The sequence below is a fragment of the Mastigoproctus giganteus genome, chromosome 9, assembly GCF_048544385.1.
Source record: "Mastigoproctus giganteus isolate SK-2022 chromosome 9, ASM4854438v1, whole genome shotgun sequence".
NCBI classification, from domain to species: domain Eukaryota; kingdom Metazoa; phylum Arthropoda; class Arachnida; order Uropygi; family Thelyphonidae; genus Mastigoproctus; species Mastigoproctus giganteus.
Genome location: NC_143583.1, coordinates 84683660 through 84700687, shown reverse-complemented (window position 1 = coordinate 84700687; position 17028 = coordinate 84683660). Strand labels below are relative to the sequence as shown.

At 36.9% G+C, this 17028-nt stretch overlaps 1 protein-coding gene and 1 pseudogene across 1 annotated transcript in view; both read left to right on the top strand.

Moving 5' to 3' along the window:
* LOC150080510 (alkylglycerol monooxygenase-like) overlaps window positions 1–17028 on the top strand; it is a 144508-nt gene that overhangs the window by 90112 nt on the left and 37368 nt on the right. The window contains exon 7 of the mRNA XM_090380719.1: window positions 12787–12932. Coding sequence (XP_090236845.1) covers window positions 12787–12932 — 146 coding nt within the window. The remainder of the gene's footprint in view (window positions 1–12786; window positions 12933–17028) is intronic.
* LOC150080511 (U6 spliceosomal RNA) lies at window positions 7545–7644 on the top strand (annotated as a pseudogene).

The following is a 17028-nucleotide window of genomic DNA, read 5'->3' as shown; positions in this document are numbered from 1 at the left end:
TCTGATGAGTATAATAAGATACTGTACAGGGAAATAGAGTGGGCCAGTAAATCAGAGAGTCTTATAATGGGAGATTTTAATTTCCCAGATATTGACTGGAATTTGGGGGCTGGTCACTCACACACTAGCAAGGCTTTTGTGGATTTATTGGATGATTGTTTTCTACATCAGCATGTTCGGGAGGCAACTAGAGGGAGGAATACTCTTGATTTGATTATCAGCAGTGATTCTTCATGCATTAAGAATGTGAAGATAAATGAACCACTGCAGATAAATGGCAGTGATCACAGTGTGCTGAAGTGGGATTTACTCAAAGAGGTAACTACCATTAGGGTTAAAGGGAAGGGTTATTGCTTTCGTAAAGGCGACTACGATGGACTGAGACAGTATTTAAATTCTATACAGTGGGGTCAACTGATGATGTTACCAACAGCAAATGCAAAATGGGAAGCATTCAAAGAACTTATCTTGGAAGCTACTAGGCTTTACATACCAACCAAGAAATATTGTTCAAGGTTTAGGCCTAAATGGATGTCAGATGAACTGATGAGGCATATGGCAGAGAAGAAACATGCATGGGATACATACAAATTAACACATGACACAGAAGCCTATGATAGATACAAGTTGATCTGTAACCAAGTTACAAAGGAGGTTAGGCAGGTGAAGGCAGATTACGAGAAATCTTTGGCAAGGGATGCAAAGAAAAACAGCAAAGAGTTCTTTACTTATGTAAACTCTAGAAGGAAAGGGATGAATCAGATTGGACCACTTGATATCGATGGGTCAACTGTTGATGATCCTGCTCAGGTAGCTAACAAACTAAATGAATATTTTGCATCGACATTCACACATGAGGAGTTATTTAGCGAGGGGAAAGCAAGAGGTGTATTCAACTCTAGCAGTAAGCTAGGGAATCTTGTAATAACTGAGAGTAAAGTGGAGGAGAAATTGTTGAAGATAAACACAAGAAAGGCACCCGGGGTGGATGGGATCTATCCAGTTATATTAAAGGAGGCAGCAGAGGAAGTAAGCAAACCATTAGCCATAATTATGAGAGCTTCCTTGGACTCAGGGGAGGTACCCACAGACTGGAGATGTGCAAATGTGACCCCAATTCACAAAGGAGGATCAAAGGCTGACACAAGTAATTATAGACCTGTGAGTTTAACTTCTCTTCCAGGAAAATTAATGGAGGCACTAGTTAAAGAAGCACTGCAGGATCATTTAGACAAGACTTCAGTTATAGCTCGGACACAGCATGGTTTTGTTAAGGGGAAGTCTTGCCTGACCAATTTGATTGGATACTATGATGCAGTCACAAAGGAACTGGATGCAGGGAATAACTTTGATATTATATACTTGGATCTTAGAAAGGCTTTTGATACTGTTGCACATGGAAGACTGCTGCACAAATTGGAGCAGTGTGACATTGGAGGCAAATTGCTGGTGTGGATAAAGGGGTGGCTGAGGGGGAGAAGACAGAGTGGTAATCAATGGACACTGCTCGTCGTGGACTAATGTTATTAGTGGAGTCCCTCAGGGCTCAGTGTTGGGTCCATTATTGTTTTCTGTATTCATAAATGATATTGATGATGGTATATCAAGCTTAATGTCAAAGTTTGCAGACGATACAAAGGTAGGCAGGGTTGTCAAAGACACTATTGACACTATGCTGCTGGAACAGGATCTGGAAAGGTTGAGCAGATGGGCTGAGAGGTGGCAAATGAAGTTTCACATTGACAAATGTAAAGTACTACACTGTCAGTGTAGTAGAGAATGAAAGGGACCTGGGGGTGGTTGTGCAGGCAGATATGAAGTTCTCTGAGCAGTGCAGACGGGCTGCAAGAGTAGCTCATGGTGTATTGTCAATGATATATAGGAATTTTTCTAGCAGGGATAAGGAGGTGATTATTCCCTTGTATAAGGCAATGGGCAGGCCACACCTAGAGTACTGTATACAGGTCTGGAGGCCTCATTTCAAGAAGAATGTAGTGCTGCTGGAACGAGTACAGAGAAGGGCAACAAGATTAGTGAATGGAACAAAGGGGTGCTCTTACGAAGAAAGGCTTAAGTTTTGCAAATTACAGTGTCTGGAGACTAGGCACCAGCGAGGTGATCTGATAGAGGTGTATAAAGCCTTGAATGGTTTGAGCATGCTCAATGCTGATGGGATTCTTCATCTCGCTCAGAATAATCACCTGAGAGGGCATAAATTCAAATTGAGGAAAGAAAGATGTAGGGTAGACGTGTGGAAATTTGCCTTTAGCCAGCGGGTGGTTGGTTGGTGGAACAGACTTCTATCCCTTGTCGTGGAAGTTGATAGCCTAAATAAGTTTAAGGCTCAGCTGGACAGGTATTTTGAACGAACAGAGGGGTGAAGTGGAAGTGGTTCCTGTTTTTTTTTTAATTTTTAATTTTTTTATTTTTATTATTTATTTATTTTTTTTTAGCTGATGCTGCATAAGCTTGCTTTCTTGCATCAAATGCCTCTACTAATGCTAATGCTAATTATATTGCCTATTTTTCTCCTTGTGTGCTTTTGAACTAGTATATTGATTTTCCAGTAAATCCTCAAAGCATTTAAAAACAATAGAAAAATTTATATGTATGATGAACAAATAGATGCTGAACAAAAATATATATAGGTCACTTAATTGTTTTCTGATTAAATGGATGTTATTTGCTGTAATTTATTGTGTTTTGCTTGATTGATATATTAGTAGTGTATGTCCTATTTCCTTTTTTGAGATTTTGGAAGGCAATGTTTTGTTGTTGTTATTTAGTTTTTAGGAGCATTAGCAACTAGGGCCATATTGCTCTGGGGATATGTGGTGGTCATTTGACCTTTCTTCATCCTCTGTATTTGGTGGTCACGGGCTCGAACCCCGGTCTGATCAAGAAGCGTGTGCTAGGCACTGCTGCTCCTGCCCACCTGGCTATGGAGGCGCCACAAAGTTTTGTAATACTGTAAATAAAAGTGTGGAGAACAGAAGGGCTGTTGTTATATTCCCAACAGTTGCTGCAACTAATATTGAAAAACATTTATGGCAATATTTCAAGTCTAAAATAATAAGCAATGTAGATGAAAATCAAGACCATATTGAAGGAATACTAAAGGTCACACTGATTTAATTCTGATATACATTGCCCTTCAAAAAATATCTAGACACATGTTGGTTTCACATTTGGCATTACTGCCAGTCACTTCAGTTGTGTCAGTCCCCCCCTTTACTGCTATGATAAACTTCATCCTCCTGGGTAAGCTTTCCACAAATGAATGAATGATAGACTGTAGCAGGTATAGTCCTACATTCCTTCTAGATAACAGTGACTAGTTGATCTACTAATGTGGCATGCCTCGATCTGGCCTTCACCTGATATTCTACTTCATCCCATAGGTATTTCATAGGTTCAAAGTGGAATTTTGCACTGGCCATATCAACCTTTGTACATTTGTGTCTGCAAACACACTGGCAATATGGTATGGATCATTATCTTGTTGGAAAAAACATGGCTCTGTACTGAAGAACTACTAAATGTAGGGAGCATGAAATTGTCCAAGGTATCAGCATTTATGGTTACCTTCACAACAACCAATGGTCCTAGTCCAGGGGTGGGCAACTTTTTTCGTCATCGGGCCAAATGAAATTTTCTTATCATGATGTGGGCCGGAATAGATTAAACGATTTAACAAAAAAAATCAGAGCCTAAAAAATGTTATATTACTTGAATTACCAAATTATTAATGTATTTTTAAAAAAAGTAAATACAATATTTAAATAGGAGTCGATTATAGATAGGTACAGATAAGAACTACAATTTGGAATAAACATTTTTATTGTTATGATAACAAAGTAAATGCAGAAAACAAAAACTTTAATGTGAGTGATTACATTTGGAATGTTCCTGATTTATGATTTCATCAAAATTGGGATTCAATTCACTAGCGGCTATTCGTAGAACTGCTCCTAAATTTTCATCCATTATTCTATATCTAATTTTGCTTTTTGTATTTTTCATTAAAGAAATAGTTTTGCATAGGTATGTCGATCCAAAGAATGCCAAATATTTCTGTGCATTATCCAGAATATTTTTAAACATTTCTGGATTTAAAGAGGCATAAAAGTCCGTTATTGTTTTTTCAGCAAATTGATTCTTTAATATTAAATTTGATTGTAAATTTATCGGTTCCAACTGGATACAAGGTGGTGCATCATTGATGTTAAAATTAAATGGTAGGCTTACTAAAGATAGATCTTTAGAAATTTTCTGAAAATCATCAAATCTTGTAAATTCATTAAATAAGTCACTTATTATAGCCTCATATTTCTTAAAATCAGCACATTTCAAGTTTTTTCTCTTTTTTGTAAAATTGGAAAGTGAGTTAACTGTTTATTTTGGAATTGTTGCGAAAATAACTTGACTTTTCTCATAAACGATGTGACATTTGTATACATATCAAAAATAAATAGTCCTTTCCCTTGTAATAATAAATTTAATTCATTTTGATGCGAAAACATATCAACGGAGAAGAAAAAGTCGTTCAGCCATTGGTCATCTTTTAATTCACAAAATTCATTCAGCTTGTCCTTAGCATTTAAGAAGTTTACAATTTCATCCAACAAATCATGAAATTGTTTTAACACTTTTTGCAAGGCTAAGCCATCTTATGTCCGTATGGTAAGGAATATCAGTAAAATCACAATCAATTTCTTTCAAAAATGTTATGAATTGCCAATGGTTTAAAGCTCTTCCACAAATAAAATTAACTACTTTCGTTACAACCGATATAACATGCTTCAGTTTTAGAACTCTTTTGCAAAGGGTTTCTTGATGAATTATACAATGTAAGAAAATGATTTCTTTTCCTGGAATACGCTTTATTTCGTCGCTTATTCTTTTTAATAATCCAATGTTTTTTCCTGTCAAACTAGGACACCCATCGGTTGTGATGTTGACAATTTTGTCCTACTTTATATTATGTTTTTGCAAAGCTTCTTGAAGAGCTATAAAAAAATCTTCGCCAGTCGTTGTGTCTTTCATAGGATATGCAGAAAGTAATTCCTCCGTAATTTCAAATCTATGATTTATACCTTGAATAAAGATTAAAAGTTGACTCGTATCGGTAATGTCACATGACTCATCTAAAGCCAGTGCATTGTAAGTACAATCTTACAATTTTAATTTTAATTGATCACATAAATTACTTGAAATATTATCAATTCATCTCACAAGGGTTCTTCGTGACAGAGAAATTTTTTCAAACGTCAGTATTTTATCAGGGCATAATAATTCAGCAATATCTATCAAACATTCCTTCACAAATTCCCCGTCAGAAAATGATTTACATTGTTTTGCAACCTTATGTGCAACAATGTAATTAGCTTTTTGTCAGAGCTCTATCTGTAATTGACAAAATTTTCAAAGTATTTTGTTGCTTATGTAAACCATATTTTAAATTTTTTGCTTCGATTTTCATTTGTTCCAGTGAAAATAGCTTATATTTTACGAATTGTTTTGTTGAAAAATGCCTTTTTAGATTATATTCTTTAAAAACGGAAATACTTTCGTTACAAACCAAACAAACAGCTTTATCATCTATATTTGCAATTAAATATTTGAATGTCCAATTATCATTGAAAATACGGCATTTGGCATCAATATTTCTTTTTTTTAATTGGCTCATTTTATGGGCTATAAATTATATTAAATTAAAAATTGTAATAATTAGAAAAGGCATAAACTGATTTATAAAATATCTTGTGCCAATATTATTTTTTTCAATAAGAAGTCAAACCCAAAGGAACTTCGTTTGATCGATGCTACAATAATAATTAGGAAATAATACTCTTTGACGCTGCGTAGAATCACCTGGTTAACTGCGCACTGCTTACTGCTGTACGCTGCACTGGCCACGATTCCCGACTGAACCGAATTAAGCCTAACTTTACGGTTTACAGTGAGTGTAGTCAGGTATGGATTTTCTATATTTATGCATTTATGGAGGGGGCCCAGATTCAACATCGTCACAGGCTGGATGTTGCACACCATAACTCACTGCCTAAAAATTTTGTTGCTGGCACAATGTGCTGTAGAAGCAGACTTTTATCTGATATGATTAGAATAGGGTATAGCAAGATTCATTCGTCACTCCATAGAATTAATTTACACTTTTCTGTTACAGTGTTCATTGTACCAATCAAAGTGAGACTGCTGCTTGTAGTTCGTGATGTTTGACTTACATATCCCCACTCTCCTATGATAACTGGAGCTGTGGATGTCTGTGTGTAGTGTATTCATGTAAACCTCAACTCCTGTTGATGCCTTAAGGTGGTTGATGTATTGCATGGATGTCTGATGAGATTGTTATACCACACTTCTAAGTACTATCTTGTCATGCGAAGTGAGCTTCTGTAGTCATGCTGTGCATTGCTGGACAACTGTGGTACCATAATGCTTACATTTCATGATAATATCACTGATGATCGATTTTGGATGGTGTAGGCTATCAGCAAATTGATGAATTGTGACCAGCCAGCAATGTGACATCCAACAATAACATCCCCTCAAAATCAGTCAGTTTGACTCTACATGCCTTGATGAGAACAACTAACTTGTGTGACTTATACACCTTATATATATTGGTCTGAATCACTTGTTTATCCAGGGTGGCTCAATGGACTGTGAAAACAGGGTGTGCAGATATTTTTTTTTTTTGAAAGGTAGTGTAGATTTTCATTTTTAAATTTAATTTTTTTTTGTTGAAGTCGAATCAGCTGCATGCCTGTTGCAGCAGTTGAAAGAAATTCAGCTAGATTAAAAAGTGTTTGCTTTTTGCTGAATCAAATCTGCCATAATATGGTTTTCTACATGATTCTTAAAATTATAAACAATTGTGTGGTCCTTGCCAATGCTATTCCCAAATTCTGATGTAATCTGAAGTGTTCGATGGGAATCTCTTATTTCACTTGATCTTTGAACATACTTTGAACATACTGTTGCTTTGCTATTAGAATATTCATTATCCTCAACTGCTGTTTCTTTTAATTTGATATAATCTGCTATATTACTGTTTAAGATTAACTGTCACCGTAGAATGCACACACACATGCTTGCTTAGACTTAGAATTCCCAAGCTGAAATGATTCTTGTGCAGTCCATATTCTCAAATATGGACTGCAGATTATTTCAGAATTTCCACTAAGCATTTTATACCAACTAAGAGATATTATTTGAGGTTTAGACCAAAATAGATGTTAAATGAACTGATGCGTTTAGTTGACAGAGAAGAAAAATAAATGAGATGATTATAAATTGCATGGGAATATAGAGTTGTACAGTAAGTATTAACTAGTTTATAATCAAGTTACTCATGACATTAGGCAAGGTAAAGAAAATTATGAGAAGTCTTTGGCTAGGGATGCAAATAAAATAGGAAAGTTCTTTGCACACTAGAAGGTAAGGGTTGAATCACATTGCCCACTGGACATAAATGGCATAACTACTGATAATCCTATATAGGTTGCTGATAAACTGAATAATTATTTTGGCAGTACATATACTAAAATTGGAATGATACAGAGAAGATTAGTATGGCCAATGTCAAGGATGAGAGGGTTAGCAGAAGTCTGTCTAATGTGGATTGGGAGTTAAATGATTTTATAATAATTACTGTTTTTTTTACAACAATAATGGAAAAGAAGGTAGAAAAGAAACTTGTGCAGCTAAAAGTGAAGAAAGCACGTATGGCCAATGGAATCTACCCAATTATGTTAAAAGGAGCTACAAATGAGGTAGTGAAATCATTGGCCATAATAATGAGAGTATAATTAGATTTAGCAGAAATCCCTAGGGGTTTGTAAATGCACAAATTTATCTTTTATTCACAAGGGTGGTTCAAAGTCAAATGGATAATTACGGATCTGTAAGTTTGATTTCTGTGTAAGGAAAAATGACAAGAGTCAATAGTGAAAAGAAGTAATGCAAGATCATCTTGATAGGAGTAAAGCCATAAGGCAATTGTGCATGGATTTGTTAAAGGTAAGTCATGCCTAACCACTCTATGAGGTCGTTACAATAGAACTGGATGAAAAGAATATATTGATATCTTATACTTAGATTTCATTAAAGCCTTTGGTACTGTACCACATGTGTGTTTGTTGCATAAATTGGAGTAGTATTACTATCGGGGAAAGTTACAATTTATAAAGAGATGGTTGAGTGGTTAGAAGACAATGACTGATTATAAATGGCCACTGCTCTTCATGGACTAATGTGATAAGTGGGATACAGCAGGGGTCAGTGTTGGCCTCCTTACTGGTTTTAATATTTATTAATTATATTGATATATGTATTTCAGCTTTGATGTCTCTGTGTACTGGTGATACAAAGGTAAGCACAGTGGTTAATGACAGTAGTTGGGATAGGCTTCTTCACCAAAATCTAGGTAAACTAAGCAGTGGGCTGAAAAGTGGAAAATGAAGTTTAATGTTGATAAATGCAACACCATACACATTTAGGTAGCAGTAATCCTAAAATAATGTACCATTTGGGTCAGGGGTGATTCCAGAATTTTCTAAATGGGGAGGGGATAAAAACAGTATTCTGGGGAATCATTAAGCGTTATCAACACATAGCAGTATATACCGCATCTAATAGCCCGTCTGTAAGTCCTTCCTGAATTTTAAATGCAATATATATATATTTTAATCTGCTTTGTGAAAATATTTATTGATTTCATTTTTATTTGAGAAAAAAAAAATTTATTAGTTCACTCATTGAAGAAAATACACTGAAAGGAAGATACTGAATTCCAGGCATTAATCATATGTACTGCATCTAATCAGAGAATTATTTTTAGCAATGTCATAGTGCAACTTTTACATTATCAATCTGTACAATTGATTTTGTGTAACACTGCATCCCTGTATGATATATTAAAGATTTTTGCAATGCTCCAGTCAAAATGCTGTATAATTACAGCATTTTGACTTGATTACAGCATTTCCAGGCTGCTACTCTATTGGAATGATTAGCAGCCTGGAAAACAAGATGCAGGGTATTTCAAAGACTGCTGGGAGTCATTGCAGTACAAGTAAACACATGGGTTGTGTTAGGGTAGCTAAGAATAGGAACGATTTGATGAATTTGAGGTATTGCTCAGAACATCAAAGGCAGATATTGTTGGGATATCAGAGACGTGATGTCACACAGATATAAGGAATGCAGAACTGGAATCTGGGGAGTACAATGTGTACAGGAAGAATAGACAAGATAGGAAGGGAGGAGGAGTTATACTATTAGTTAAGAAACACATAAAATCCAAGGAAGGGAAGCCAGTCGACATTGCTGGACAGTGCAGTGTCGAGTCAGTTTAGTGTGACATAAGCATTGGGAGATCAAAATTGAGAGTAGGAGTGTGTTATAGGCCTAATGACTCTGATGAGTATAATAAGGAACTGTACAGAGAAATAGAGTGGGCCAGTAAATCAGAGAGTCTTATAATGGGGGATTTTAATTTCCCAGATATTGACTGGAATTTGGGGGCTGGTCACTCACACACTAGCAAGGCTTTTGTGGATTTATTGGATGATTGTTTTCTACATCAGCATGTTTGGGAGGCAACTAGAGGGAGTAATACTCTTGATCTGATTATCAGTAGTGATTCTTCATGCATTAAGAATCTGCAGATAAAGGAACCAATAGGTGGCAGTGATCATAGTGTGCTGAAGTGGGATTTACTCAAAGAGGTAACTACCATCAGGGGAAAAGGGAAGGGTTTTTGCTTTTGTAAAGGTGACTACGGTGGTCTCAGACAGTATTTAAATTCTATATGGTGGGACCAGCTGATGATGTTACTAACAGCAAATTCAAAATGGGAAGCATTCAAAGAAATTATCTTGGAAGCTACTAGGCTTTACATATACCAACTAAGAAATATTGTTCAAGGTTTAGGCCTAAATGGATGTCAGATGAACTAATGAGACATGTGGCAGAGGAGAAAAATGCTTGAGATACATATAAATTAATGGGCGACATGGAAGCCTATGATAGATATAAGCTGGACTGTAACCAAGTCACAAAGGAGATTAGGCAGGCAAAGACAGATTATAAGAAATCTTTGGCAAAATAGGCAAAGAAAAACAACAAAGGAGTTCTTTACCTATGCAAATCTAGAAGGAAAGGGATGATTCAGATTGGTCCACTGGATATTGATTGTTCAACTGTTGGTGATCCTGCTCAGGTGGCTAACAAACTAATAAGTATTTTGCATCTACATTCACCCATGACGAGTTATTCAGGGAGGGGAATGCCAGACATGAGTTAAACTCTGGCAGTGAGCTGGATGATTTTGTAATAACCGAGAGAAAAGTGGAGGAGAAATTGTTGAAGATAAACATAAAAAAGGCACCCGGGGTGGATGGGATCTATCCAGTTATATTAAAGGAGGCAGCAAAGGAAGTAAGCAAACCCTTAGCCATAATTATGAGAGCTTCTTTGGACTCAGGGGAGGTACCCATGGACTGGAGATGTGCAAATGTGACCCCAATTCACCAAGGAGGATCAAAGGCTGACACAAGTAATTGTAGACCTGTGAGTTTAACTTCTGTTCCAGGAAAATTAATGGAAGCACTGGTTAAAGAAGCACTGCAGGATCATCTAGACAAGACTTCAGTTATAGCTCAGACACAGCATGGTTTTGTTAAGGGAAAGTCTTGCCTGACCAATTTGATTGGATACTATGATGTGGTCACAAAGGAACTGGATGCAGGGAATAACTTTGATATCATATATTTGGATCTTAGAAAGGCTTTTGATACTGTTGCACATGGAAAACTGCTGCACAAATTGGAGCAGAGTGGCATTGGAGGAAAATTGCTACTATGGATAAAGGGATGGTTGATGGCTCATCGTGGACTAATGTTATTAGTGGAGTCCCTCTGGGTTCAGTATTGGGTCCATTGTTGTTTTCTGTATTTATAAATGATATTGATGTTGGTATATCAAGCTTAATGTCCAAGTTTGCAGACGATACAAAGGTTGGCAGGGTTGTTAAGGACACTAATGACAGTACACTGCTGCGACAGGATCTAGAAAAGTTGAGCAGATGGGCTGAGAGGTGGCAAATGAAGTTTAACATTGATAAATGTAAAATACTACATATGGGAAGCAGTGACCCTAGAGTGATGTATCAACTGTTGGTACTACACTGACAGTGGTAGAGAATGAAAAGGATCTGGGGGTAATTGTTCAGGCAGATATGAAGTTTTCTGAGCAGTGCAGATGGTCTGCAAGAGTAGCTCATAGTGTCTTGTCAATGATATATACAGGAATTTTTCTAGCAGGGATAAGGTGATTATCCCCTTATATAAGGAAATGGTCAGGCCACACCTAGAGTACTGTATACAGGTCTGGAGGCCTCATTTTAAGAAGGATGTAGAGCTGTTGGAATGAGTACAGAGAAGGGCAACAAGATTAGTGAATGGAACAAAGGGTTGCTCTTACGAAGAAAGGCTTAAATTTTGCAAATTACAGTGTCTGGAGACTAGACACCTGTGAGGTGATCTGATTGAGGTGTATAAAGGTTTGAATGGTTTGAGCTTGCTCAATGCTAATGGAATTTTTCCTCTTGCTCAGAATAATCATTTGAGAGGGCATAAATTCAAATTGAGGAAAGACGGATGTAGGATAGATGTGCAGAAGTTTGCTTTTAGCCAGTGGGTGATTGGTTGGTGGAACAGACTTCCATCCTTTGTTGTGGAAGTTGATAGCCTAAATAAATTTAAGGCTGAGCTGGACAGGTACTTGGAACGAACGGAGGGGTGAAATGGGAGTGTGTTTTTTTTTTCTTTTTGGCTGATGCTTCATAAGCTTGCTTTCTTGCATCATATGCCTCTACTAATGCTAATTACAGTTGTATTAATGAGTGCTATTTTTTGCTTATGATTTCTTTATCCTAGTCTATGTGAAGATTTTGAATAATTTCTGAATTCTTGCCTTTATATGTTTTTTGTATTCAATAAGAAGGTTTTTGTTACCTCAAAAACAGCATGGAATTTTACTTTTTACAAATCATTTTTTTGCTGGGCCCATCATATTGTACATAAAAAGCGCAGTTACTCCGGTGTCACTCAAAGCCTGTGTACTTATGCACACTCACACCTGAGTAGGCTACGGTGGCCTTAAAGATAAATTCTCTTTTTCTATTCTGGGAAAACTATGTAAAGTCAGAGCAGTTAATAAGAGAGAGAGAGCATGAACATTATAGAGGGTTTAGTAGTCACGAGGCTTGCATCTCGGTCACTCAAAGCATGTGCACTTTTTACTCTCACACTTGATGACTCAGCTATGTCTGCTGCATGACTGAAGCTTGAAAAAAAGAATTGAACTTGAATGCATGGATTAAACCAAGTTAAGGAATTAAATACTTTTCAAAGAATGGCTTATTGCTTTTCTGGATTTATCATTAGGTACGATAGACTTCTGATTATAATAGATGGTAGACATGATCACATGAAGTGCATGTTGTAAATGGTACCATATTTAGTTATGGAGTTCCATATTTGATTATGTTAAGCAGTTGGTAATAATTAACAATGAGCAGCTGTATCTGTGCTTATTTCAGCCCCCTATCCCTCCCCAAATCATACAGCAAAAGGCTGTATCTGGTATTTAGCTTAAACATTAGGTTTATACTATGGTGTATGAAAATTTGAACTTCCTCAGAGTTCAAAATGGTATAGTTATGTTTTTCAATTATATCTATTTTCCGTCTAATTTCAGGAAGAAACAGATACTGCATTGACAAAAACTATGCAGGAGTACTTATTATTTGGGATCGGATGTTTGGAACATTTGAAGCTGAAAGTGAAGAAGTTGTGTATGGATTGACACATCCTGTGAATTCCTTCAGCTCTTTTTATATTCAAGTAAACATTGTTTTATTCTTGTTAATTCTATTTGTGTGCTTTTATTGTTGACAACTTTAGTAGCAATAATTTTCAGAATTTGTGTGAATATGTGGATTGATAGTTCACCTAAATTTTTATCAAGATATATCCATCAAATTCTACGATATATATATGTTTGAAATTCTATGATATACCCATCAAATTCTATGATATATGTATGTTTGAAATTCTATGATATATGTATGTATGTTTTACTGGTATTAGTATTAGTATTGGTAACATGATGCAAGGAAACAATGCTTGTACAGCATTAGGAAGTGTTTTTTTTTTTTAAATGAAAACCCCACATATAAAAGGTATTAGAACCTATACTATGCAGTATAGGTTCTAATACCTATGCCTGATGCTATACCTAATATGTGGCGCCTCCGTAGCCAGGTGGGAAGGAGCAGCAGTGTGTAGCACATGCTTCTTGATTAGACCAGGGTTCGAGCCCGTTACCACCAAATACGGAGGATGCGGAAAGGTCAGGGAATGACCACCGCATATCCCGGAGCAATATGGCCTTAGTTGCTAATGCTCCTAAAAACCAAATAACAAACAAACAAACCTAATATGCTGTGCATGGATAATATTGAGAAAGTTGAAGATATTTGTTGACATAATTGAATTTCTGAGAAATACATATGAAGGAATTTTGTTCCAGAAAACAGAAGCAGAAAGGATAAATGTGAAAGAGGTAAATGTTTTTCAATTATTGTTCTGTGAGTTTGGAGTCGGACATTGACTGGTTGAGGCATGTGTTTGAACTGATTTTGAAGAGAGTGGTGAAATAACAGATGTCAAATAAGAAGAACAGTTTCCATGAAGGTATCCATAGAAAAGGCATTGCAGCAGAAACTAAATGCCTATTAGACAGAGAATGAAGAGACTTCGTAAGAAATAGGTCATTAAAATCAAAATAAAAAAAAATCAATCTCAAAGAGCTTGAGAGAGCTTTTGGGAACAATGTTCCATGGTAGGGCAAATTCAGAATTTGTACAGAGTCAGCAGCTGTTTAGAAGAAAAGTAATGCTGAAAGCAAAAAACAAAACTCAGTTGTTTTTTTTTTTTTTTTATGTATAGGAAGACTATTTGTGATTTGCTTATGCCAAAGAGATTAGAAGTCATGGTGATTCCCAATAGAGATATGTGATCTTATCTAGATATCTGAGTGTCGTCAAAGATGAGTACAGGAGAAATTGACACAATTTGTGAGAAATAATATAGGACTGAGTTTTAGATGGATTGAAGTTAACTAAATTTTCTTCACCCCATTGGAAAATTATCTGGAGATAGGCATTTAAAGAATTGATGGGTGGATATTCGAGAAGTTGAAGCTGTTGTGCAGGACAAGGTTTCTCATACTGGAAGGCAGAATGTACATATTATCAGCAAACTATGAATTGGATTTCCAATCAGTGTAAAAGGTTATTAATATATAAAAGAAAAAGAGTGTGAGAGAGAACAGAACTTTTTTTTTTTTATATGAAAACCCCAAACACGAAAGGTATCAAAACCTATAGTACTTAGTACCGTGCATGGGTTGAAGGAGAAGTATGGGGGGAGGGGGATGCCGGAAACTTTGCTCTAGAGACTAAACATGAGTTTCACCACTTCAAGCCTCCAATAAGCAAAGTGGTGGTATTTCACCGGTTGATGAAAGTCATCTACTTTGGGGAACAACAGCATTGGTTGAGAAGTTAGAATACATCACCTACCATTACCATGGCAAGCAGTCAGCAAGAAAACTGACTACCCAACTGAAAAACACAGATGGTATTCCATAAGATGAAAGATCGGCCCTGGAAAGATTGTGCAAGGCTGAAGGGGTAGAATTTTTTTCAGCCTGGACTGTACTTGTTAACAGGAGAGATTGCTTCTACAGGGATGGGATACACTTAAATAGAAAGGGTGCAAGAATATTTGCTGATGCTATCGAGGCAGTGTTAGGTGGGTCGGAAAACTGCTAGCTTGGGGGGAGACAAAGACTAATGGATTAACAGTAGCCACGGGCAGAGGTGAAAGAGATTCTTGCACTGCTTCTATTGGAATGAGCAGAAGCCTGAAAAACAAGATGCAGGATATTTCAGAGACTGCTGGAAGTCATTGCGGTACAAGTAAACACATGGGTTGTGTTAGGGTAGCTAAGAATAGAAACAGGTGCATGTATACTTGCGTGTACACTAATGCTAGGAGTTTAGTAAATAAATTTGATGAATTTGAGGTATTACTCAAAACATCAAAGGCAGATATTGTTGGGATATCAGAGACGTGGTGTCACACAGATATAAGGAATGCAGAACTGGAATTTGGGAGTACAACGTCTACAGAAAGGATAGACAGGATAGGAAGGGAGGAGGGGTTATGCTATTAGTTAAAAAACACATAAAATCCAAGGAAGTGAAGCCAGTTGACATCGCTGGACAGTGCAGTGTTGAGTCAGTTTGGTGTGACATAAGCATAGGTAAATCAAAATTGAGAGTAGGAGTGTGCTATAGGCCTAATGACTCTGATGAGTATAATAAGATACTGTACAGGGAAATAGAATGGGCCAGTAAATCAGAGAGTCTTATAATGGGGGATTTTAATTTCCCAGATATTGACTGGAATTTGTGGGTTGGTCACTCACACACTAGCAAGGCTTTTGTGGATTTATTGGATGATTGTTTTCTACACCAGCATGTTCGGGAGGCAACTAGAGGGAGTAATACTCTTGATCTGATTATCAGTAGTGATTCTTCATGCATTAGGAATCTGCAGATAAATGAACCACTGGGTGGCAGTGATCACAGTGTGCTGAAGTGGGATTTACTCAAGGAGGTAACTACCATCAGAGGTAAAGGGAAGGGTTTTTGCTTTCGTAAAGGCGACTATGCTGGTCTGAGACAGTATTTAAATTCTATACAGTGGGACCAACTGATGATGTTACCAACAGCAAATTCAAAATGGGAAGCATTCAAGGAACTAATCTTGGAAGCTACCAGGCTTTACATACCAACCAAGAAATATTGTTCAAGGTTCAGGCCTAAATGGTTGTCAGATGAACTAATGAGACATATGGCAGAGAAGAAAAATGCATGGGATACATACAAATTAATGGGTGACGTGGAAGCCTATAATAGATATAAGTTGGTCTGTAACCAAGTCACAAAGGAGATTAGGCAGGCAAAGGCAGATTATGAGAAATCCTTGGCAAAGGATGCAAAGAAAAACAGAAAAGAGTTCTTTACCTATTTAAACTCAAGAAGGAAAGGGATGAATCAGATTGGTCCACTGGATGTTGATGGTTCAACAGTTGAGGATCCAGCTCAGGTGGCTAACAATCTAAACGAGTATTTTGCATCTACATTCACACATGAGGAGTTATTCAGGAAGGGGAATGTCGTAGGTGAAGTAAACATTGGCAGTGAGCTAGATGATTTTCTAATAACTGAGAGGAAAGTGGAGGAGAAATTGTTGAGGATAAACATAAAAAAGGCACCCGGGGTGGATGGGATCTATCCAGTTATATTAAAGGAGGCAGCAAAGGAAGTAAGCAAACCCCTAGCCATAATTATGAGAGCTTCTTTGGACTCAGGGGAGGTACCCATGGACTGGAGATGTGCAAATGTAACCCCAATACACAAAGGAGGATCAAAGGCTGACACAAGTAATTATAGACCTGTTAGTTTAACTTCGGTTCCAGGAAAATTAATGGAGGCACTGGTTAAAGAAGCACTACAGGATCATCTGGACAAGAATTCAGTTATAGCTCAGACACAGCATGGGTTTGTTAAGGGCAGGTCTTGTCTGACCAATTTGATTGGATACTATGATGTAGTCACAAAAGAACTGGATGCAGGGAATAACTTTGATATTATATATTTGGATCTTAGAAAGGCTTTTGATACTGTTGCGCATGGAAGACTGCTGCACAAATTGGAGAAGTGTGGCATTCGAGGCAAATTGCTGCTATGGATAAAGGGATGGTTGAGTGGCAGAAGACAGAGAGTGGTAATCAATGGACACTGCTCAACGTGGACTAATGTTATTAGTGTAGTTCCTCAGGGTTCAGTGTTGGGTCCATTGTTGT